The following is a 23,827-nucleotide window of genomic DNA, read 5'->3' as shown; positions in this document are numbered from 1 at the left end:
CATTTGTAAGGCTCCAGGCTATCTTATAGTCGGTAATCTTTGAAGCATCTGTATAATTCAGGGACTTCTCCATTTCAAGCTGAATCTAAACTACATGTGAGACTTGGAAAAGAGAGGCTGCATTTACTGAGCATTGAGGTTTGTATGTAGTGACTATAAGAAAGTAGGTGATGGAATTGTGAGCTGTTCGGAGCAGGAAAGGTAAGGTGAAAACCATGGGAAGTAAGGCTTGGAAAGTAGGTCAAGTTGGATTGTGCCTTGAAAGGACGGCCAGATCTTTCAGAGACAGTTGAGTCTTTTCATCTTTTATCTCTGCATCTAGTACAGCTTAGTGAATGATTGTGAATGAATGAGAGTCTGATGGGAACTGTTTAAACTCTTGATCTGATCAATATGATGAAGAGCAAGTAACCCACTGAGAGGCCTCTGGTACTATTAAAGAGGAAGAAAGTATTTGATAGGCACCTTCGTATTTTAATTGTAAAAGCTTATCATATTTTTGTACGGGACTTCCCTGGGGTTTCAGTGGTTAGGATTATGCGTTCCAGTGCAGGGGGTGCGGGTTCCATCCCTGGTTGGGGAGCTAAGATCCCACATGCCTCGTGTCCAAAAGGCCAGAACATAAAACAGAAGCAATATTGTAACAAATTCAATAAAGACTTTAAAAGTGGTCCACATTAAAAAAAAAAATCTTAAAAAAAATGCTTATTATATTTTGTATGTAACACTACCGGTATTACCTACCTTTTCCAAGGGTCTTGTATATTGTATAGCTAAACATTAAAAAGAAAAAACCCCTAATTTTAAAATCTTTATATGTACCTGTTACATATAATAAACTCAAGTAATTTATTTATCTTAGACCAAACATAATTTTGGTGTTCAGAGGAAAATGCATAATTTTGTTGATTAAAAACATACGAACAAATAATAGAACAACCTAAATTAGGCATTTAAATGTAGTGTGTAAATTCTACTGGAGTTAAGGCAAGCTATAATTTCCAGATGCTATTAGTGCTTAAAAAGAGTAATTCTTTATTGCTTACATAACACATGGACTTCAGTTTCCAACCTTTCTTCAATAAAATATGTGAAATGAAGCATTGTCAAAGGGTGCTTTCTTTTGGGGATAATTTGTAAAAAAAAAGTTTTTGTTGACATATAACAGAATTCTGAAGGAGAATATTTATTGTTATTATTTAAAATCAATCTTTGTACATCTCTAGCTTTTCTGTTGCTGAACATTAGGAGAATTCAGGGAAGTTTTTTTTTTTTTTTGAGATTTATTTATTTTTGGCTGTGTTGGGTCTTCGTTTCTGCGCACAGGCTTTCTCTAGTTGTGGAGAGCAGGGACTACTCTTTGTTGTGGTGCACAGGCTTCTCATTGTGGTGGCTTCTTTTGTTGTAGAGCACGGGCTCTAGGCATGTGGGCTTCAGTAGTTGTGGCACGTGGGCTCAGTAGTTGTGGCTTGCGGGTTCTAGAGCGTAGGCTCACTAGTTGTGGTGCATGGGCTTAGTTGCTCTGCGGCATGTGGGATCTTCCTGGACCAGGGTTTGAACCCGTGTCCCCTGCATTGGCAGGCGGATTCTTAACCACTGCGTCACCAGGGAAGTCCCCGGGAAGTTTTTTTACATATGAATTGGGTCCATATTTTGGCCAGGAGTAGGGAAAAAAATAATTTTCCTAAGGCCTCTTTAGCATGCACACGCTTATACATGTGCACGTGCACGCATGTACCCACACATACATGTACACATGCAAAACATACACTTATACCTACATATATACATGTATGAAATCTGTGTCTTGCCTCAGCAGCAAATGCTCTGGCAAAATGCTTACCTGTGTTGTCTATATTGAGTGAAGAAAAAGTTACATGGTACATTATAGTTTCTATAATATTAATTAATCTAGTTTATTTCACTATGTCTGAACCCCCTTTATAATAATCTGTCTTAAGGTAGCACTTAATTCATTTCACTAGAGAAAGAAGTCATTATGTAGTTTCTGTGTCAAGCAGTAAATCACGTTTAGTCTTCAGCTAAATGTAATAAAGGTATTGAAAAAAATGGTGAGATATATAGTCTGTTATTGTGTATTTATTGAGCACCTAAACTAGAAAGGCCAAGAGAAATATCCATAGTCAGGGCTGATTTCAGTTGCTAAGGCTTTATAATTAAAGCAATATTTACTTATATGTGTTTATGCAGATTCAGTTAAAAGTAAAATATTCAGTGGGCATCTGTTAATCTTAAAATGGATACATTCTTTTTCAGTCCCCTGAGGAGATCAAGGGGAACATATCCAGATACATATTTTGACCGGCAGATCAGTGTAAATGGGCACTTCCTTTGAGACCATAGTGTTTTGTATATTGTGAAAATAAAAATAGGAATCAGACAAAATTTTAAGCAGAATTCTACCTCTCCCATTCATTAGCCACATGGCCTTGGGCAAGTTATTTCAAATCCCTTTAAAATGGAGATGATAACTTGTCTTAGTGTTGCTTTGTGGATTAAACCAGATAATAGAATATAAGTGCTCAATAAAGGTAAATTTTCTCCCTTTCCTTCTTTACTCTGGGAGCTTTTGATATTTCATACTTGCCATGGTATATGAAGAATTTTTACACATTGTATTAAGGATTGTTTCCTTCTCTTTTATTTTATTTTTTATTTATTTTTAATTTTATTTATTATTATTTTTTGCGGTACACAGGCCTCTCACTGCTGTGGCTTCTCCCGTTGCGGAGCACAGACTCCGGACGCGCAGGCCCAGCGGCTATGGCTCACGGGCCCAGCCGCTCCGCGGCATGTGGGATCTTCCCGACCGGGGCACGAACCCGTGTCCCCTGCATCGGCAGGCGGACTCTCAACCACTGCGCCACCAGGGAAGCCCCATAAGGAGTTTTTAATTAAATTTCTTTAAAAGCTATAGGCTTCTTCACATTTTCTCTTTCTTAGATGTTAATTTTGGTAAATTGTATTTTTCAAGAAATTTGTCCATATCATCCAAAGTGTTCTCCAGAGTAAGATATAATTGATATTAAAACATATTAAACATATTAAACATATTAAAACATAACCAGACTTGAAGATTGAGGAGCAGATGGCCAGGGGATGGTGTGTACAAAGGCTCTGAGGTAGGAAAGAGCTTGGTGGAGGGCCTAAGGCCCTGTGACTAGTGGGAGACGGGGGAGTTACCCAGCCCCAGTCAGGGAGAGGGAGAGGCAGGGTCACACATAGTAAGGATTTTAGATTTTATCCTAAGTGCAAAGGGAATTCATTGAAGGTTTTGAGCTGTCTTGCTGTCCTGGTTTGATTCATCATGTTTCTCGTACCCAGAGTCACCTGGAGCTTTACGCTCCATGAGTACTATACTTTTGATTTTAATCCCTTTGTTTTTTTTCTGGGACTGATGCTTGTTGGTAGTCCTTGGCGAGAGGTTGAGTTTGGCAAATGACAGCTACTTCTTCTGCTCTTAGTGTTGGATACTGTGTCTCAGTCACATCGTCTATTTGCCATTCAGACAGTTTACTTACTGAGTAGGTCCCTTAGAGGTGCCAGACTTTATCTTTGCAATCATGTGTAAGCAGATACATATGGGGTATCCTCCTGGCTTTGCTCATGTTCAAACAATGTAGGATTAAAAGCACTAGGATACGGTATCCTTGCAGGATACGGTAGCCGCCAGTTTTGTCCTTTGGTCCAGTGTGGGCGCTTGCCTGTTTTTTTAAAGAGGACTATAACAATTCTGAAAGGTGGGACCAGTTATAGTTTTGGTTCTTGCTCTTCTTCCCATTCTCAGTAGTCCCCAGATTTGTGAACCATGTAGCATACTCTTAATTGACTCTCAAGGAGAGGCTCTGAGAGTCTTTTTGAGCATGGTTCCCGCAGTCCCTCACCTCTTCTCTCCAATATGTGCAATTCCTTTTTCCACAACAAACATCTTACCTATTTTTTTTTAGTGATTTGCGTAGTTGACTTACGCTAGAGTTAAATGTGTGTGTTGTGGATTATGTAGGGAGAAGGAGGAGCCAAGGGGCTGCCATCTGTGTAGGTGCCATTGTAGAAATGAGGTCGTTTGCCCGCAGTCTTAGAGCTAACGGGCTCATTCACCACTCTGACTTTGGAGACTACTTCCTTTCTTCTCTTACCTGGATTCTTTCTATAATATATGTATATTGGGTTTAATTGTAACATAATTGAGTGAAATAAGAGTTGTTACCTTAGGAGACTGCATTTATTTTGATGCTGCTTTTCTTTCTTGAAGCATCTCTGAAATTCCTGTAAGAATGGTTGTGTGAGGGGGTGTGTTCTTAATTGTATTTAGCAGTAGCAGGTCTTCATCTTTCTTTTTAGATTAATTGAATTTTTGGAATTTTTGGAGAAGTTCCTTTGATCTCCAAGTGGAAATGTACTGTAGGCAGTCAGGGATAGTGAATTGGAGCTAGAGATGGGGTGACCAACCATCTTGGTTCTTCCGTGGTTGGACTGGGTGGGTGGGTGGTTCCTGGGACAAGGGATTTCAGTGCACCAACAGGGACAGCTCCAGCCAAACCTGTATTCGTAGAGGCAGTGATTGTAACCAGGAAAAGGAATGTCCCCTGTAAAGGAAAGGGTAAAGTTCAGGAGTCTGTTACTTTGTTGTATTCAGATGTTCTTGTCTATGGGCCTTGATAGAGAGTCATTCTTAGGCTGAGATTAAGTAGGTGACAACCCTTGGTGTATGCTGAGACTAAAAAGGCCCACAGGACGAGATTCTAATCCCTTTAGAGCTGTGTATAAGGCCCTTTTGGTCTCGCCCCTGCTTATCTTACCGCTTTCATGGTCTTGCTGTTCTCCTGTGCGACACTGCGCTGCAGCACACAGCTTGTAATTCCCTCAACTCGACTTGCCTGGTTTCTGTTTAAATGCTGCTTCACATGCTGTCTCCTCGTCCCCATGATGTCCTGTATTATCTTCTCCCTAACTAGTGCTATTACTACCCATTCTTCAAAACTGAACTCAAGTTCTCACATTCTCCAGAATACAAGTTTGCATTAGGGATGTCTTGCTTAATAAATACCTGTTGAATGAATGAACAAATAATTTGAGGGGCAGGAGGTGCAATGAGAATTTTTTAAGTGGGGAAAACCACTTTAAATATCACTTTTTATACTCCTCATCTGTGGAGGCTGTGATACACTCGTCATGGAGTTACAGGGAAAGCAGAGAGCATGAGTGGTTGCACGTGGCTGTGGTGTAGGCTCTGCCTCTCACCTGGAACTTTGATGTGTTTGCTTCCTGACTCAACATTGACTAAGCGTCCATCCATAATCATACGTTTCTTAGGCTCATTTTGTCTCAGAACTGACCTCTCTTTAGTAGTGAAATGTTCACATTGTAGCATCTTAAAGCAGCTTGACATAGAGAGTTGTGGACCCTTTTCCCTTGTGGATGTTCTTATGTGTTGTAAAAGGTAGAATTGAGTAACATTCTAGCACTTGTTGAACAATATTTTTGAGTAAAGTACAGAAACTTGGAATCAAACATTAACCTTAAAACTCACCTTGGAAGCTAGTGATGTATTAAATATTTACCTTTCTGAAAACAAAATTGCAAAGTAAGGTCATCATAGGTGACTTGAAGGGCAGGGGCGGGTATCTGTGCCATTTTGATGTGTTGGAATGTTGTCTTTTTAAGAAGTATTCCAAGTAAGTGGGCCATTGGCTGGCAGCCTAGAGTGACTTTCTATATGGAGATTTTGGTAGATGGAATTTGTTAAAATGGTATTTGACCTGTATTCAACTTCAATTTTGGACAAATCCCATTTTAGGCATAATTACATGGAAATGTAAATATAATATGTTTATGCTACAGATTTTAGAGAAATGCAGAAATTTGTTTGGTTCATAGAGTAGTGCAGGAAAAGAAGGCTGGTGAATTTGTGGTTTAAATTGTAGAAACTGGGGTAAATTTTACCACATTCAGTGGCTTAAGAAGGGAGTTTTTTCCCCCAATACTTAAGACAGAGTCATATATCTTTATTGTCTTCATCCTCAGTTTAAGAGTGTGTTTAATTCTGAAAGTAATAAAGTGTTCAAATTGTAGGGGATTTTAAAATGCAGAAAAGTTTTAAGGAGAAAGAAATTACTTATGGTAGTAATCCCAGCCTCAATTTTGGGTGCAATTTTCTTTCCCTCCATTCCTCCCTTTCTTCTTTTCTTTAGTTTTTAACTTGAGGACACAATCAGATCTTCCTGCAAATAAAAGTTTTTTCATTGAATCCCATAACGTAAGCATTTTTGTTTATTATAAACTGTCATCATTTTAATAGCTCAGTTGAACTGTAGTTCATATAAAGTGAGCCATCCATGGTTTACCAAACCATTCCCTCACTCATTGTTAGACATTTAGAGTTTTTGGGGGAGGTGGGAGGGACATTTTTTGCTATTATAAATGGTAATGCTGAAGGGTGCATATCTGAATGTAGTTTGTGTTAATGTTGTAAGCTAGATTTATATGCAAGGATTTCTAATTAATAATGACAGATATGACAAAAGTGAAAATGGAAATATTTCTTTCGTGCTGTGTATTTAACTACCTAAGACTAAAAATTCCAGTGTTTAAATTTTTGAAATTATTATCCCTTTTCTCTTTGGTCTGTCACTCTTTGGTTTGACCTTAGTCATTTCATAACCTATATTCACCAAATAATAGTTGATAAATCCTTGAAATATTTATTTTATGTACGATGGGTATTTTGGATGTTTCCTATCTTTTTGTTTTCTCTTTTCTTGCATTTTATATTTTCAAAACTTGTCTGATGGTGATGATGATGATGACGACGGTTACTTGCCCAGCTGTGTACCATTTCATTGCCTAAGAAACAGTTCAGTCACGTTTGCAGTGATGTCTGGGGAGCCAAACAGAAGTAGCACGTAGTATTTTTTGGTTTTTGCTTTTAAAGAGGACTAGTGGACACAAAGGTGTTTAATTTTATTTTACATTATATACCATGTTTTGTGATTTAAATTTGTTTGATTTTCATCGTACTGGAAATTCATAATGACTAGGTAGTGTGGTTTTTCAGGTTCATCTGATTAAAAATACTGTATAACATCTTGTATAGTACTTTAACTTTGTATGAGAATAATTTTTTTATATTGAATCTTAGGATTGATACAACATTTTAGGTTCTTTAAGGAGTTCCTTAAAGTCTTAAGAATTGTATGACAACAGTGGTTGTAGATAAGAGATGGTATTGTGGTTTCTTTAAAACTATCTTTTTTTGAACATTTTCTGTGCAAGGACTTTTGCTCTACCAAGGTTATTATGTGTTTAATTACTTAATCGTCATAATAGGTGCTCTATTTTATAGGCAAGGAAACAACCTTAGAGAGAGGTAGTAGAGTCTGATAAACCTTGGTCTTCCTGACACTGGACTCTGCTAGCATTCAGATTATTTTAAATGAAAGATACTTAAGAAAGAAAGAGAAAAGACTGCTTTCTACATCCCCAGTGGCCTTACCCAGTGTCCCTCCCACATCAGAGGGCCTCGGTGAGGAGGGAATGACTATATTCCAAAATATTAAGAAGTGAGAGCATTGGCTTGACTTAGGAATTAACTTAAAACAGCCTCCTCTCTTTCTCCTCTAACTTCAGTTTAGAAAAGGGAGGTTGTTTGGAGTTATTTGTAAATACCTTGGATCCTTCTTGGGTGCAGATTCCTTTTTAGGAACAAGAGGAGGTGTTTGCGCACTTAAGTTCTATTTTCATTTTTAAAACTGCTCTCTCCAGTGCAGTTGAGCAGTATATTTTAGGATTTTTCTACTGTTTTAAGTTTCAAGAAGTGGATTTTGTTATTTGGCGTGAATACTTTTTGAGAATTGGACTATTTTTTTTTCTTTAAAGCTAATGTTGGGGAAATATAATTAAAAACAAAATCTCCTCCCAACCCAGAAAATCTCTCCAAAAATGTAGAAGGGAAGGAAGAATTTTTATTGAGTAAGCATTAAACTAGAATGTGATGTGTATCTCAGGCTATCCACTAAAGAGATTGCAAAGACAGAAACCTTATTCTTTTGTATAGCTAAGTGGTTACAACACTTTACACCCATGTTTTCAAGATAAAATTGCTACTTTTCTCGTATCTATGACTGGTGGTAGGTTTTGCAATTTGGAGTCAGTTGCCAAATTAGGCCATCCTAGGAAACTGGGAGATTGGGCATTATCTTTCTTGGTGATGACATATCTTAAGGAAACATTCCTGAGAAGTGAGACTGGCTAGAGGCTTATTTGGCTTTTATAAAGATTCAAGTACAGCACAAAAGGACTGAAAAAGAAGTTCTGAAAAAAAAAAGGAGGGGAAAGAGTCTCTTTCCTTTATTTTCAAGTGGGAGAATTGAACCGCTTATTTTTAATTTGCCCTTACGTCAGCAACCTGTATTATAAACCTGTTATTTTATATCCATAGCCAAGGATGCTCTTAGCATTTAGGCTTTGGCTGGAGTTAAAGTTAATGTCTTGGATCTCCATAGCATATTTGTTACTGTATTAGAGACTAAAAGCTCTTCAGACGTTTTTTAGTTTTATCTGTTAGCTTCCAGGAGTATTTTTGACAGTGTTTTAATGTCACAGTATTGATGTTGTGTGGGTGTGTTCTTTTGTTCACTATGGAACTTCATGGTAGTTGCGCATTTTGGGCTTCATGAGAGTAGGAATGAAATCTGGACAGTAATATTTGTAAAGTTAGTAGTATCAGAATCTGTGACACATAATAAAATGAATGAGTTGGAAGTTTTCTGTTACCAATTTTGAAAATATGTACCAGGAAGCTCTAGATGCCTTTAGACTTCAAACTAGGAGGGTTAGCTGTCTGTTGTTACAAGCCTTTGTCTGAAAGAGTACCGCCATATATGGGATCTAGATGCTAGATTAGGTTAAGTTTGTTGGTTTATACTAGAACTTGACTGAGCATCTGGTATGTGGCATGTCTTTTTCAGAGTTATCTTAAAGGGACCTATCAAACATGAGTCATGTATGTAATTTAAATCGTAGTCATCAATTAAAATGAGAAAACTTGACCTGTTGGCTCCGTAGTATGAACATAAGTTGTCATTGTACTTGGCATGTTAACTTTCTAATTTATCTCTATACAGAATTGTCTAGGGAAGTAAGTTGGATAACTCAACAATAATTTTGTAATAGTGGAGTTGCATTAAGTTTTAAAGGATTATCAGCTTATTATTTTGGCTACGGTGTTTCTAGAAAAGAGGTGAATATGAATTGGAAAGATGTCGAGTGTGACACATCAGGCCAAGTTGGTGTATTGCATTTGCATCATACTAGGTGGCAGTACAGAACGGAATTAAAAGTCAAAGCATGAGGTAGTTTTTGAAAACACGAACTTACTCATTAGGAGAGTAAGGGGTTATAAGTTCATGTAAAATAAAGCATGGTACTGACTTACTGTAGTCTTTTAGTATTTTTTTATTTTATTTTTTTTGTGGTACGCGGGCCTCTCACTGTTGTGGCCTCTCCCGTTGCGGAGCACAGGCTCCGGACGCGCAGGCTCCGGACGCTCAGGCTCAGTGGCCATGGCTCACGGGGCCCAGCCGCTCCGCGGCATGTGGCATCTTTCCGGACTGGGGCACGAACCCGTGTCCCCTGCATCGGCAGGCGGACTCTCAACCACTGCGCCACCAGGGGAGCCCTCTTTTAGTATTTTTAAAGCCAGATTTTACTGGGGGGGAAATGTAATTTACTTCCAGGAATTCTCCTTATATCTAATTGGATTGTACTAACAACTCTTAAAAATTCCCAATTGTAATAGAACATAATAAATACTAATTTTTAAAGGGCAGCCCTTTCATACATACACTGTTTTCTTGATTCCCAATAGATAAATACAAAAATTGTTTTTATCAGAGATCTTATTCTGATAAGATAAATATCAGAAAAGTTTGTCAAGTAGGAAATTTCTTAAAGTTGTTTTTTAAAAATGAGTTGTATGTTCTAAAATATTCTCTCTGATTGCTTTTAGGTTACCTAGGGTATGAATTAATACAGACTTGGAAACTGAAAGAACTTAGAATCAGCATTTGGAGGTAAATATGTACATACTAAAGTAGTGTTAAGGTTTCCCCATTCTGCTTTGTTACCTATTAGCAAAACCAATTTGTGTATGAAATGAGAAAGTTTAACCTCCATGCACGCACTGTAGACTAGCCTAGACTAGACACAAATAAGTGAAAAGAAACCACTGCCAATTTGTTTTTCCTGAGCTTGTGGTAGTAGAAGCATTGCAGTTAAGGAGCATAAATGAAATCCGGTATCAAATCTAAAAAAAGCAGCATTTGTTGATTAAATCAAGCTTTTCACCTCAGTACTTTATGCTTCCTCATTTTTTTTTTTATTAATTTATTAATTTATTTTTGGCTGTGTTGGGTCTTCATTTCTGTGCGAGGGCTTTCTCTAGTTGTGGCAAGCGGGGGCCACTCTTCATCACAGTGTGCGGGCCTCTCACTGTCGCGGCCTCTCTTGTTGAGGAGCACAGGCTCCAGACGTGCAGGCTCAGTAGTTGTGGCTCACGGGCCTAGTTGCTCCGCGGCATGTGGGATCTTCCCAGACCAGGGCTCGAACCCATGTCCCCTGCATTAGCAGGCAGAGTCTCAACCACTGCGCCACCAGGGAAGCCCTACGCTTCCTTATTTTTTGACTTATAATTTTGATTTTGATTTATAATCTCTTAGGATTATTTAGGACCACCCCTAAATATAAATTTCTCCACAGTATTGACATTGTTGAACTGTGTTCTTAAATTTTTATTCATAAATGAATTTTATAAAAGAGTTTATCATTAGATTAAATTGTTCTTTGAGTTCGTATTTTTAATTTCCTTTGAGAAGTTGAAATTGCTGATAGATTTCATACTTGTAGTGAAAACTTGCTGCCGGGTGATTTGGATTACTCAGCCAGGTACTCTTCTGGTGATCTTCTTTACTTCTTTTGTGTATATGAATTTAGGAAATGACACATCTCTGTCCTTTTATTTATTTATTTTTTCCATTTCCCTAATCACTGTCTTTAGAATTTATGTACTTTGTTTGATTTCCTTGCATTCATTTTTAAATCTTTCCTCTAACTTTTCTCAAGACAGCCCACGCCCCACCCCAGTCTCTGGGAATTAGGCATGCTATTGTTATAGCTCATTCTCTTGTTCTTTGTTTCAGAATACGACTTAGTATCCTAAAATAACCCAGATGTCTTTTGTTTAAATTTTAATCCAAAGTAATGGCCTTTTATTCAGCTTTTCATATCCATAAGGCTTTCTTGTAGATGCGTTTATATTTAGTTTAAGTACAGGAGTCTTAAACTTGGCTATTTTTGCATTTATTTTTAGAGCAGAAGCTTGGGTATGCTGTGATTTTCCAATAAACTGCTATCACAATGTCAAAATGCAGTTCAGACAACAGCAACACAGAGATCTCAAACATTAAGACGGTAAATCTGGGCTTTATCGTATGTGGAAAGAGGAAGAGAGTTTTTATTCATGTGTTTTACTAAGTTATTTCTAAATGAACCATATAAAAGCTATGAAACAACCTCACAGCTTTCATGAGTGTTAATTGTTTGACCAGAAATTTGAAATCTATGATTGGAAAATAGTCATGTGGATTACTCTGTTGGCTCTGCTGAAGCAGTAAACCATAGTCAGTTAATCTGTGAAACTATAGAACTTTCACTTACCAGCAGGGATTCAGAGCTTTTCATTAAGACCAAGTTAAGAAAAAAAAATCTATTTAAACATGCCAAAGAAAGTAAAAATTGGCAAAATTATAGGTTTTTCAGTTTTCACATTATTGGATTACTTGTTGAGTTTTTTAATGTTGGATTTGCTTTCTTCAGATAGTGTATCGCTGGGGCCAGTCACTGTGTACTAAATGAATGAAAATTAATTTAAATATTGTGACCTTCTGGAAATGTAACGGGGTGGGTTCAATTGCCGTCCTCCATTTCCCTGCAAATTCTCTGTCTTGTATCCACCCTTCAGGGTGAGTAGGAGTGGTGCGGGTATGGATTTCCAAACCAAATACTGTAGAAATAACTTTTGAACTATGATTCTGTTCTGTATGGTATTGTGTGGACATTCATGAATCTCTGATTCAGTTCATCAGATATTTATTTAAATGTACATATGGTACATTATACCAGGTAATAAGAGCTGCAAAGAATGAGACACACATCTAGTTCTCGTGGAGCATGTTTGCCAGTGTGCCAGTAAAAGAATAAGTCGTGTATGTATGTGTCTCTGTGAATGTATGCAATGTGATGTAAGTTATAAAAGGCAAATAGAAACTGTTTGAAGGTTTTCATGTCACGCACATGGACAATATTTGCATTTTACGAACCTGTATTTTTTGTTTGCCATGTCTGGGGTGTGATTTGGTTCAGTAGGTGGTAGGAATATGTGTGAGACATACAGCTCTTGTACTCAAGGAGATCCTAGTCTAATGGGTAATATTTATTTATTTACTTTTTAAAACTCTTTATTTGGAAGTAATTTCAAACGGACAGAAAATAAGATTAGGACAAAGAATATGTGCTTTACCTATTTTGCCCCATTTGCTTTATCAGTTGCACCCATTCTCTCTCTGTATATCTACGTGTAGTTTCTTCTTCTGAACCATTTGAGAATAAGTTGCATACGACATGATCCTTTTACTCCTAAATATTTCACTATATATTTGTCAAGAATAAGGATGCTCCCCTGCATAGTCATGGTGCGGTTATCAACTCAGTGAATGTAACACTGCTGTATCTATAGCCTTATCAGTGGACTCTGTAATGGTCTTTATGGCATTGCTCTCAGGAAAGGATCCAGTCTGAGGTCAGTTACTGCGTTTAGTTGTCATGTCTCTAGAGTCTTCTTTAATCGGGAACATTTTCATAGTTTTTCTTTGTACTGATACTGATAATTTTGAAGAATATAGTTCCCCCTTAAGAAAATGGAACAACAGCAGCAAAAAAGGAACATGCTTCTATTTTTTAGACTATTCTAAAAATAGACTTTATTTTTAAACTACTTTATATAGTCTATAATAAATTTTTAACTAAATATTTAAATATTTATAAATAGAGTATTTTTAGACTATTTTTTAGACTGTTCTAAAAATAGAACATTCATTTACTTTTTAGACTATTTTCTGGCACTGTCATTATTATTAATGTTGTCTACATGAAAAGAAATGATGACAGTGATAGGAAGGAGGGTTCCTGCTGTACATGGTTTCTGGAGGTGGAAGAAGTGTGTTTGGGGATTTACACTGCTGCCCTCTTTTCTCCTTTCAAAATTTCCGTCCACCGCCAGGATTTAGGCTTCTTTCCTGATCCCTTCCACCATGTCTTTGTTTGGTCTTGGATTAACATTTGGGTTGGGTGAAAAGTGAGGTGTCAGGCTTAACAGTGATAAATCACCCTACCAGTAAGCAGCCTGGAGTAATGAAGGAGAAGTACAGTTGTCCTTCAGTACCCACAGGAATTGGTCCCAGGTCCCCTGCAGATGCCAAAATCCGTGGATGCTCGTGTACTATGCCCCCTTGCATAGTGCAGTTGGCCCTCCGTATCTTTGGATTCATCCAACCAAGGATAGATTCGACCTGCGGGTGTGGAACCCGTGGATAAGGAGGACCGTAGAGATATCCCAAGAATGGTAGGCAGGTGGGAAGTGCCTGCAAATCTCTTGGGCCTTCAGCGTGGCCTGCTGGGTCTTCGGAGGTTAGGTATAGCCTTCCGCTTCAGGTTCTCTGCAGCGGCGTTAAGAAGCTTGAATGATCAACCTGAGGGTGTTTATCCTGTGGGCTTGTAGAGTTGGGAGAAGTGAATGCTGAGTGTAAAAGGGGTAAAAGGAAAGGCTGTTGGGACTTTGATTCAGTAGAGGGTGAGCACATTATTTCTCATGAAAGACATAGTTCTGCTTGACCCAGGCAAAATAATGACTTGATAGTTTTTCATAATGTACTCTGGAATGCTGTGCTTGCCATCTTCCTCTGAGAGGGATAATGAGAATGGTTGTGCTGTCTGGTCCACGGACACGCCTGCCTTGCTGAGGTCCTTGGCCCTGCAGCCATTTGCCCCTTTACCATTTACTTGAGATCCTACTTGTATTAGCTGGATGTTGAATTCTTGTCAACTGAATTGAGCTCTGAAATCAGAATTTGGTATCATACCTATGCGTGAAAGAGACTCTGCTCTAGAGACTTCTTGCTGGATTAGCTGCAACAATTTAAGTCACTGTGTTGTACAATGGTTACAAATTTAACATGTCAAGAGATTCAGAGTTTTTGTTGTCAAGGAACAAAGAGTGGGGATTCTTTCTTTCCAGTGTCATAGAGTAATAACAATGAACACTGCAAAGCAGTACAAGGGAGAAAATTCCCTTCTACAAGGCAGGTAAATTCTGATGATGATGGACTTTCACGTAGAGATTTGAAACCCTAACCCTCTATCTGCAGGTTAGGAATTTTAAAAAGACTGAATTATTATTTTCTCATTTTACATAATCATTTTTATCTTTGGGGAAGAATATATGCAATATAGAAGAGTGCTTAGATACCATGAAATAACTTTTATTTCACAGAATGGTGTTGCCTTGTTTTAATTTATCTAGGATATGAATAATTTTAAAGATACATATGTAAATAGTTGAGCAGCTGTGCAGTTGTGATAGGTTATCAATTGCGAAGAATGACCTTCTGTGTTTATGGTCCTTTGATAAAATGACCAAACGTTGGCAGGCATTTGAATCCTTCCTGTGTGCAGGCACAGTGCGAAGTGCCTTCCATACAGTTTTCTCATTATTTTATCAATAGTAGCATCATAGAATTTACAAAGAATGTTTGAAATATATTTACGTATGTATTTACATGTTTTGTATATATACACGTTATTTTAAAGGGCATCGATACTGTACATATTTTCTCTTAAAGGTATATTATGGACACAGTTCTGTGTCAGTAAATACAGATCTGTCTTATCTTATGGATTTATAGTATTCTATTTTAAGACTAGACCATAATTTACTTAGCTAATTTTTGATTAATTCATTTTAAGGTTATTTCTTGTTCTTAAGTAATAATGCAGCAATAAATATTCATGTGTTTACCTCTTTGTGCAGCCGCCTAATTCTTTTAGACAGGTTTCTAGGTGTAGAATTGCTGGGTTGGCGAGTACAGAATGCTTGACTTTTAAAACGATCCTCTTAGATCACGAAAAAGCTAAAACAATTATGAAGAGTTTGAAAAGGCCCATAGGAATGATATTCTGATGTTCCTCTTGTTTCCGTGCTTTCTTTTGTTTTTAACCCTGCATGGTTGTGTAATGGTATTCTTTTTCCCTTTTGTAGTAAGCTGTGCTAGAACAAAAATGCAATGAAAGAAACACTGGATGAATGAAAAGCCCTGCTTTGCAACCCCTCAGCATGGCAGGCCTGCAGCTCATGACCCCTGCTTCCTCACCAATGGGTCCTTTCTTTGGACTGCCATGGCAACAAGAAGCAATTCATGATAACATTTATACGCCAAGAAAATATCAGGTACTAATGAGAACACTAATACTGGAGCATTTTCACTAAAATGGAATAAATTAGCATACAGTTGACACAACTTATATAAAACTCCTTTACCTTTTCAAGCTTTCCTCTTCTGATTAATTTTCTCATTCCAGATACTTTATTTCTTAATAGTCCTTTTCTTTTCTAACATCTGCTGGGTAATTGATTTGATAGTTTTATTGGTGAAATTCCTTTTTCTTTTTTTTTTTTCCCCCTGTGAAAACTTCACTGTTCCTTAGTATCTATTTGGGTGTGTCTGTCCTCATGATCTGGGTAGGAATTGAGATTGGTTTGAACAACCTTGGACTGGCAGAAGAACCATGGTTATAGTCATTTCAGTTCATATTTTTCTAGAGAAGTTTTCTGTCCCTGTGAAAATAATTCTTAAAGAAATTGTAAATGCCATTTCAACACATTTACACAGCACAGCTATGTGTAACCGGTATTTTAATGCCTCTGATTATTATTCTTATATAAAGATGTAGAACGTATGCTTTTTGAAGGGGCAGATTTGTTGGAGGAAGATTTTAGAAAACAGTGAAATTTTCTGAATTAAAACAAATCCAATTTTGTAAATTCTGTACTTAGATAAGAAGTGTATAATCTCTTTTTCCCACTGTATTTCTAGGTTGAACTGCTTGAAGCAGCTCTGGATCATAATACCATAGTCTGTTTAAACACTGGCTCAGGGAAGACGTTTATTGCAGTACTACTCACTAAAGAGCTGTCCTATCAGATCAGGGGAGACTTCAACAGAAATGGCAAAAGGACGGTGTTCTTGGTCAACTCTGGTAATAAAAGATTATTTTATCAAATTGTGTGGAGGAAAACTGGATGAGATTTTATGGTTAAGGAGATTTTTTCTGTGGGTATTAAGTTAAACTCTTGAAAGTATAGAGAGGTTGATGAATAATGTTTGTTGAAGCAGAAATATCATTCTGTCTTATTTCTTAACTTTATAGTATTTCTCTTAAATGTTAGTCATCTTACTTCATAGGTGTTAAACTTCAGCTTTTTTCTAAAACGTAATTGCATTTAATTCCGATTCTGCATTTTTTTTGAAGGATTACTTTCGGAATATAATCTGATCTAAGTAGTTATTTTTGTTTTTGATGTTTTAGCTTCACACAGTGTATCAAAAGGTGCTTGATTATGAAATAGGTAACTTTGATTTATGATCTTGCTATACCAGTTGTAGAAAGAAAGTTAGATGCTTAACTTAAAAGTTAGATATTCAGTAAGAGTTTAAAGTACTGGGTTTTATGTGTTTGGGATTAGATATTAAACTAAAAAGTATAAAATGTGAACATAAACTGCTCGGGTACTAATATAACCATGTCACTCCTCTTCTTTTTTTTTTTTAGATTGTCTCAGCATGTGATGTGCTTTAAATACATATTAGTCTGTCTTATTTCTTGGTGATACAGTCTGATTTTATTGAAGAAAACAGGAAGGGTGGATCTGGAGTAGTTGCCATTCCAACCTAGAAATTATATTCTTAGATTGGGGAAAAATCACCTTTAAAGAAGGAAGGTGGTATAAGGCTCTCTGAAGTGAATGACAGAGGGTGGGGTGGTGAGTCTAATAAGTGTGTTTTGGAGATTACTGTGAAAATATGATTTTAAATTGGCTATCTAAAAAATTGGTGGTCAGGTGTAATATATAATAATAAGGATTTCCTTAACTGTTAACTGTTAGTAGTCCAGAGAGCCATTTAGGGAAGAGTTCTCATATTTACACGGAATATTATATTTGTAATCAGCAAACCAGGTTGCTCAACAAGTGTCAGCTGTCAGAACTCACTCAGATCTCAAGGTTGGGGAATACTCAAACCTGGAAGTAAGTGCATCTTGGACAAAAGAGAAATGGAACCAAGAGTTTACTAAGCACCAGGTAAGACTTGTAGAGAATTTTCACTTAATAAATCTGTGCAAGTCCTTGGTTTATAAGATGATCTGTAGCCTTGGTTGTCTGAATTGGGTTTGAAAACTCTACTTTTCTGTACTTTGTCAGCCTAGAAGCTAGCCCTCATGCGTTTTCTTACGGTAATCTCATCCTAAAGCCGGGTAAACGACTGACATGTATTGCTCTTACGCGATAGAAAAGAAACAGCTTTTACAGTATGATTTACTTGCTTGAAAAACACAAATTCCTATGACCTATTTCCATCTTGCAGATAACTTGCTTTCACAAAGTTTATTCTTGAGTTAAATGTCTTGAAACTGGAGACGTTTCTTGGTTGAGATCTTAGCGTCTTTGATGGAAGACTTCCTCGTAGACGTTTCCATGTAGCCAGCTTGTGTTGAGGGCCTTTCGTGTGTTGGATCTGAAGTGGTTAAGAGATGCTTCCTAACTAACCTAAGCAGTCCCCAGTTTGCTAGTATGTCTTACATATTGGGGTAAAGCCCTCATTAGTAAAGCACTTAAAATCCACAGAATGATAAGCCCCTGTCTGCTTCCAGAAAACCTTGTCAGTTTGATGGGGAAAAACTGTGATAAAACTGATAGGTCTTATCAGTCAAAATTATGGCTCTAGGAACCTAAAAACCTGAAGTAGATTTAGTAGATTTATCATAAAAACATGATCTCCATTATCAAAATTTTCTTTCTTGTCTCTTTCCGCGTTTTCCTAATTTTACACCGTGGTTCTCAAGTACGAGCTTCCATACGTTGAGGATTTGGGTTTTAATTTTTACTGATGAGTGTCTTAATCTTCACCTAAAATACAGTGGTTCCATAATCTGATTTCATAGAAGTGTGTCCAGGCAGGTGAATGGCATGTGTTGTATACTGATAGCAGCTTTATTTTAGGTTCTCGTTATGACTTGCTATGTCGCCTTGAATGTTTTGAAAAATGGTTACTTATCACTATCAGACATTAACCTTTTGGTGTTCGATGAGTGTCATCTTGCAATCCTAGACCACCCCTACCGAGAAATTATGAAGGTAAGTTTTTAGATTTTATCAGTCTTAATAATGCAGGTCAAATTACTGAGTATAAGCAATGTTTTTATAGATCAAAAGCAGTATTAGTTACCAGTTTGGGGAACTTGGTTCCAGTGTAGGAATGAATGAATGAATATTAAATTAATGTTCATTTAAATCTATAACCTATAATATTAAACTGTAATAAATTTATAATAAGTTCTAAATCTATAATAAAAATTTAAACACAATATAAATCAATAAATTATATGATCTATCATAAGTGAATTCATAATCCATCATAGCATATTTAAATGTTCCTTTTTGATAAACTGATCTTTTAAACAAGCTACAGTAATTCTATAAGTGATAATTTTAGTATTTGTTAGGTCTTCTTGACATGTTTTATAGGATGCTGTCTCTCTGGTTAGGGCCTTGCAAAATGAATCCCTTACTGTCAGTATCTTTTGTTTTGTTAGCTCTGTGAAAATTGTCCATCATGTCCTCGTATTTTGGGACTAACTGCTTCCATTTTAAATGGGAAATGTGATCCAGAGGAATTGGAAGAAAAGATTCAGAAACTGGAGAAAATTCTTAAGAGTAATGCTGAAACTGCAACTGACTTGGTGGTCTTAGACAGGTATGCACTTCGTATTGACTTGGCTTTAATGAGACCTGCTGTGACAGTTTTAGGCCTTCAGTCTCAGTGCCTTGCAGATAGTCTCTAAGAGAACAAATGGCTATTAAAAGGAAAGAGCAAGGCTAAGAATTCCTTATCAGGACAGTCATCTTCGAATGCAAGAATCTGATGTTATTTCCACAGAGAGTAATGGAGGTGTTTCTGCCTTAAGAGGAAATGCTGCATAAGCGCGGGCCCATCCTATTTGCTGGTGTTGACGAGGACTGGGGAACTCAGGAAATCGGCGTCCTTTTCTGCAAGTGTGGACACTTTGTTGTTTTGACCCATGTGTCCCACATGATGCTTTGAAAGAGCATTTATTTATTTACAGGATTCAATATTTTACAACCTGCTTTAAAATAATAGGAAACACCCTCTAGTTTTGAAAGTGGGTGTGAATTTCTGAGAAGATGTTTATGACTTTGAGGTTTGTCTCTTTTCGAAGGGGTTGCTGTTTCGAGTTTCATTAAAACGTGCAGACACAAACAGCCTTTTTGATCTAAGTTGGTGGAAGTGAGCCTATATAAATGAGGTTTTTAAATAAATATAACTAATTCATTTCATATTAAAATACCCTTATTAGATATAGCCTTTAACAAGGTTAAAGATTACCAAGCGGTGGTTCTTAGAACAGTTATAATAGAGATGACTTATTTCTCAGGTTATGAAGTTAAGTCACACATGGGTTTTGAGTACTGCCTCCACTAATTGTAAGCCATGTGACTTCAAGTGAGTCATTTATTGTTCCTGAGCCTGTAAAATGGCATTAGTGGTTTCAAGGGATTCTTTGATGGCATGGAAAACACCTGTGGTGTACCTGTCATTTAGTAGGATTTTGGAAAGAGTTCTCTTTGTGGAGTGAGGTGAAAAGGTAACTTGTAGATTCATAAAACTTACGAATCCAAATGTAAGGTGAAATACAAATCTCACCGCCTTAAGGACATGCTGTTTTCTGATTTTCCTGAGCTAAGACAGTCTGTGATGTAGAAGTGAAAGGCTGTACTTTTGCTTTTATCTGACCTGAATTAGATTGGTAGGCCTGTACTACTTGAAGTCTTCAGGAGAAGCAGTGGAATTAGAGTGTTTGGGTAAAACTGGTAAGTAATCTGTTGAGTCTGGCATTACCTAATTCTCAAAATGTGACTCTTAAAAATTCTCTTTGGGAATAATGAAAACTGTAGTATTTAAATATGTCTTTATTGTGTTTCTTTTCCTTAATTAATTATTATATGTGCTTTTAGGATTTTGTGTGTTGTTCTGGTTGTCGTATTATGAAAGTCATGAAAGATCCAATTACGTGAATGATAATGTAATTGAAATTTGGGGGAGGTTTCCTTATGAAGATATGTTAAAAACACATTAAAAATAAAATTGACATTTGCAAATGCTAAACGTTTTCAAATAGTGTGGAAATGGATAAATTTAATGGTAACACTTCCTCTCTATGATCTTCTCCCCTCCCCCTTCCCTATTTCTGCTTCTGAGAAATCATCATTATTGAGTTTCTTGAGTATTTTGACTAACATTGTTTCTCATTCTGGATGATGCCTAAGGGGGCAAAAGATGAAAGGCTAAACCTAAAAAAACAAATGAAAAACCTGGGATAATAATGCAGTAACAAAATTCATATTGAGACCTCACAGGCAATCACAGTACGGATAGAAGGAGCACCACTGTAGGAATGCTTGTTGTGAGGCTGCTTGTTACTCCAGATGAAAACAGGAAGTTTCTTTTTTGGTGTAGATACATAATGGATTGTAATGCTGGAGGGAATTTGTGTATTGTGTGTTGACAACTTTTGTTTCTGACATTAAAGATATACTTCTCAGCCATGTGAGATTGTGGTAGACTGTGGACCATTTACTGACAGAAGTGGGCTTTATGAAAGACTGCTGATGGAATTAGAAGAAGCACTTAATTTTATCAATGACTGTAACATATCTGTACATTCAAAAGAAAGAGATTCTACTTTAATTTCTAAACAGGTAAGCATATACAAAGTAAGTATGGGGAGTATAATAAAAGGCTTCTATTTATTTTTAATGTTGAAATGAATATTCTTCTAATGAGGCTGTTTTATATACATTTTAGTTTAAGGCCTTACCTTCTTATCTCTGGACATTTTTTGTTGAATGTATCGCATTGGGTTGAGTGTACTATTACCCGACAGACAGTTATATTATTAAATATAGACCTCCCTGGTTTAAGGAGATGTCATGATTATTTAAGTATAAGAAGTGAGTCCAGTTTTTTTTTTTTTTTTCTTGGTCAGATGAATTAGTTCCTGATCAAACCCCCGGGCTGAATGAATTCTTCGGCTCTTTCTTTGTATGTGACTGGATATGAGCTCGTCATCCCTGAACAGTGCAGCTTTGAGAAGCAATTCCTTAGGACGGTGGCCTTCGAAGTGTGGGCCCTAGATGAGCAGCTTCCCTCTGGAACTTTTTAGACATGCAGATGACAGGCCCCACCCTTGACCTGCTGAATTTGAAGCTCTGTGGGTGGGGTCCAGCAGTCTGAGATTTGACAAGCCCTTCAGTTATCCCGATGCCATTAAAACTTGAGAACCGTTGTCCCAGGACTTTGCAGCCAGTTGGGAACGGTAGCACTGTACTGAATCTAAGTCTTAATTCTCTCCTGCTGGTTTTCTTCTGGAGCAGCAGTGCCCAGGCTCTGCTCAACACTTGTCTTCTCATTAAGTCCATGTTCAACCCAGTGTGTCTTTTACTTGCCTGCAGAACTGGCAGTCCCTCAGTTTTTAGCTTTAATAAGGATTTACATTCTGCTCTGAGCTCGGCTTGTAAGATGTGGCACTCTGGGCATAGATAAAGTTCAAGGAAAATTGTTTTGTTTTTCTTTGATACCTAAAATAAAATTACATACTCTGTTGCATTTGCATGTACATGTATATGTATATTCTGCTACATAGTTCTTTGCATATTTACCTAGAAGTAAATGACTCAGTTGTACTTCGAACTAATCACAGTTCTAAAATTGCTTTATTAACTGTATACAATTGCATCTTTTAATTTCTCTTATTTGATTATTTTCGCTGGGGAAAACAAAAGGATGGTTCTGGGCATATATATGAAAAAGTAGAGCTTGAAAAGACCATTGGCCCTTCCCCCTAACCTTGGGGAATTAACCTCAGTGTTTATATTAGAGGGGTAAATTTATTTTGAAGGGGCAGACTAAAGACAACTTAAATCCCAGTTAAACTCCATATGAAAATAACTACATGATTATTGTTCAGCATTTGGGCCTTTACATTGTTTTGTAGATACTCTCAGACTGTCGTGCGGTATTGGTAGTTCTGGGACCCTGGTGTGCAGATAAGGTAGCTGGAATGATGGTAAGAGAACTACAGAAATATATCAAACACGAACAAGAGGAGCTGCACAGGAAATTTCTATTGTTTACAGACACTTTCCTAAGGAAAATCCATGCACTATGTGAAGAGCACTTCTCACCTGCCTCACTTGACCTGAAATTTGTAACTCCGAAAGTAATAAAACTGCTTGAAATCTTACGCAAATATAAACCGTATGAGCGACAGCAGTTTGAAAGCGTTGAGTGGTATAATAATAGGAATCAGGATAATTACGTGTCTTGGAGTGATTCTGAGGATGATGAGGAGGATGAAGAAATTGAAGAAAAAGAAAAGCCAGAGACAAATTTTCCTTCTCCATTTACCAATATTTTGTGTGGAATTATTTTTGTGGAAAGAAGATATACAGCAGTTGTCTTAAACAGGTAAATCTCTAAGATTAACATTTTTCCCATAGTAGAACAGGCAGCTCTTTGTTTTGTGAAGTGATGTGTTGTAATAGCTTTAAGAGCTGCCAGAAGGCTTTGATGTAAGCGTCCTGTACTCTTGGCACCATCCCTGTAACTCATGTGTTACACTCTACTGGGATTGACAGGATGTTTATATATACAGTAGCTTTCCCCGAAGGCTAGATTTGATATGACTGAGGTTTTTTCCCCTAAAGGGTGCTAATCTTTTCTAATCCATTAAAATAGAGTGCAAGTGTAGAAAAATTGTTACATTACAGTAAAGCATTCCTTGTTTTATATTAATTGTTAGATTCAGTTAGATATTTACTAACCTGTGACTATGATGTGTTAGGCATTGTGTTGAGCATTTCACACCAAGCTTTCTCCTTCAGGTAAATCTTAAAGATAAATTTTATCGGGGTGTTACTGTGGCTAATTTTTCTGTGTTAGCTTTTTTCCTTACCAAATGTCGATTCAAGTTGGCACGTTTGCAGTGAAAAGTTTTCAGCAGCTGGATTTGAAATTTGGATTGGTTCATAGACTACATATTAAAATTTTCTGAATCAGAGGAAAATAAAAATGTTAGGGAGGAATTCAGAGGATATTGGCAAAGGTGACAGCGAATGCCAATTAGGTTGTGAATTCCCACCCTACCCCCTTCTTCAATAGAAGTGTATTTTTCCTGAATATAGACCCAGCCAGCTGAGGAGCTACACTTCAGATTTGTGTCAAATGGTCACTTACTGTATGGTTCTTTTGACTTGTGGATGGATGCTCTACTATTTACAAGGGCCAAAAAGGGTCCTTATTTTGCACTTCAATCTACTTTTCTACAAGATCCATTAATTGGC

The 23,827-nt window shown here is 37.1% G+C and overlaps 1 protein-coding gene across 8 annotated transcripts in view; it reads left to right on the top strand.

Moving 5' to 3' along the window:
- DICER1 (dicer 1, ribonuclease III) overlaps positions 1-23,827 on the top strand; it is a 65,985-nt gene that overhangs the window by 6,450 nt on the left and 35,708 nt on the right. For 2 of the 8 annotated variants that reach the window (XM_027120460.1, XM_027120459.1), the window contains exons 2-10: positions 10,028-10,091; positions 11,387-11,487; positions 15,389-15,577; positions 16,224-16,386; positions 17,358-17,488; positions 18,407-18,541; positions 19,000-19,160; positions 21,016-21,184; positions 22,480-22,952. In XM_027120460.1, the coding sequence (XP_026976261.1) occupies positions 15,434-15,577; positions 16,224-16,386; positions 17,358-17,488; positions 18,407-18,541; positions 19,000-19,160; positions 21,016-21,184; positions 22,480-22,952 (1,376 nt within the window). In that variant the 5' untranslated portion in view covers positions 10,028-10,091; positions 11,387-11,487; positions 15,389-15,433. Of the gene's footprint in view, positions 1-6,815; positions 6,972-10,027; positions 10,092-11,386; positions 11,488-15,388; positions 15,578-16,223; positions 16,387-17,357; positions 17,489-18,406; positions 18,542-18,999; positions 19,161-21,015; positions 21,185-22,479; positions 22,953-23,827 lie in introns of those variants that run through there. The other 6 variants (XM_027120465.1, XM_027120463.1, XM_027120466.1 and 3 more) reach the window with 4 other exon arrangements.

The sequence above is a fragment of the Aethalodelphis obliquidens genome, unplaced genomic scaffold (assembly GCF_003676395.1).
Source record: "Aethalodelphis obliquidens isolate GAN/ISIS:26980383/991018 unplaced genomic scaffold, ASM367639v1 scaffold21, whole genome shotgun sequence".
NCBI classification, from domain to species: domain Eukaryota; kingdom Metazoa; phylum Chordata; class Mammalia; order Artiodactyla; family Delphinidae; genus Aethalodelphis; species Aethalodelphis obliquidens.
Note: the sequence above shows the minus strand (reverse complement) of the source record. Positions and strands in the feature narration are given on the sequence as shown.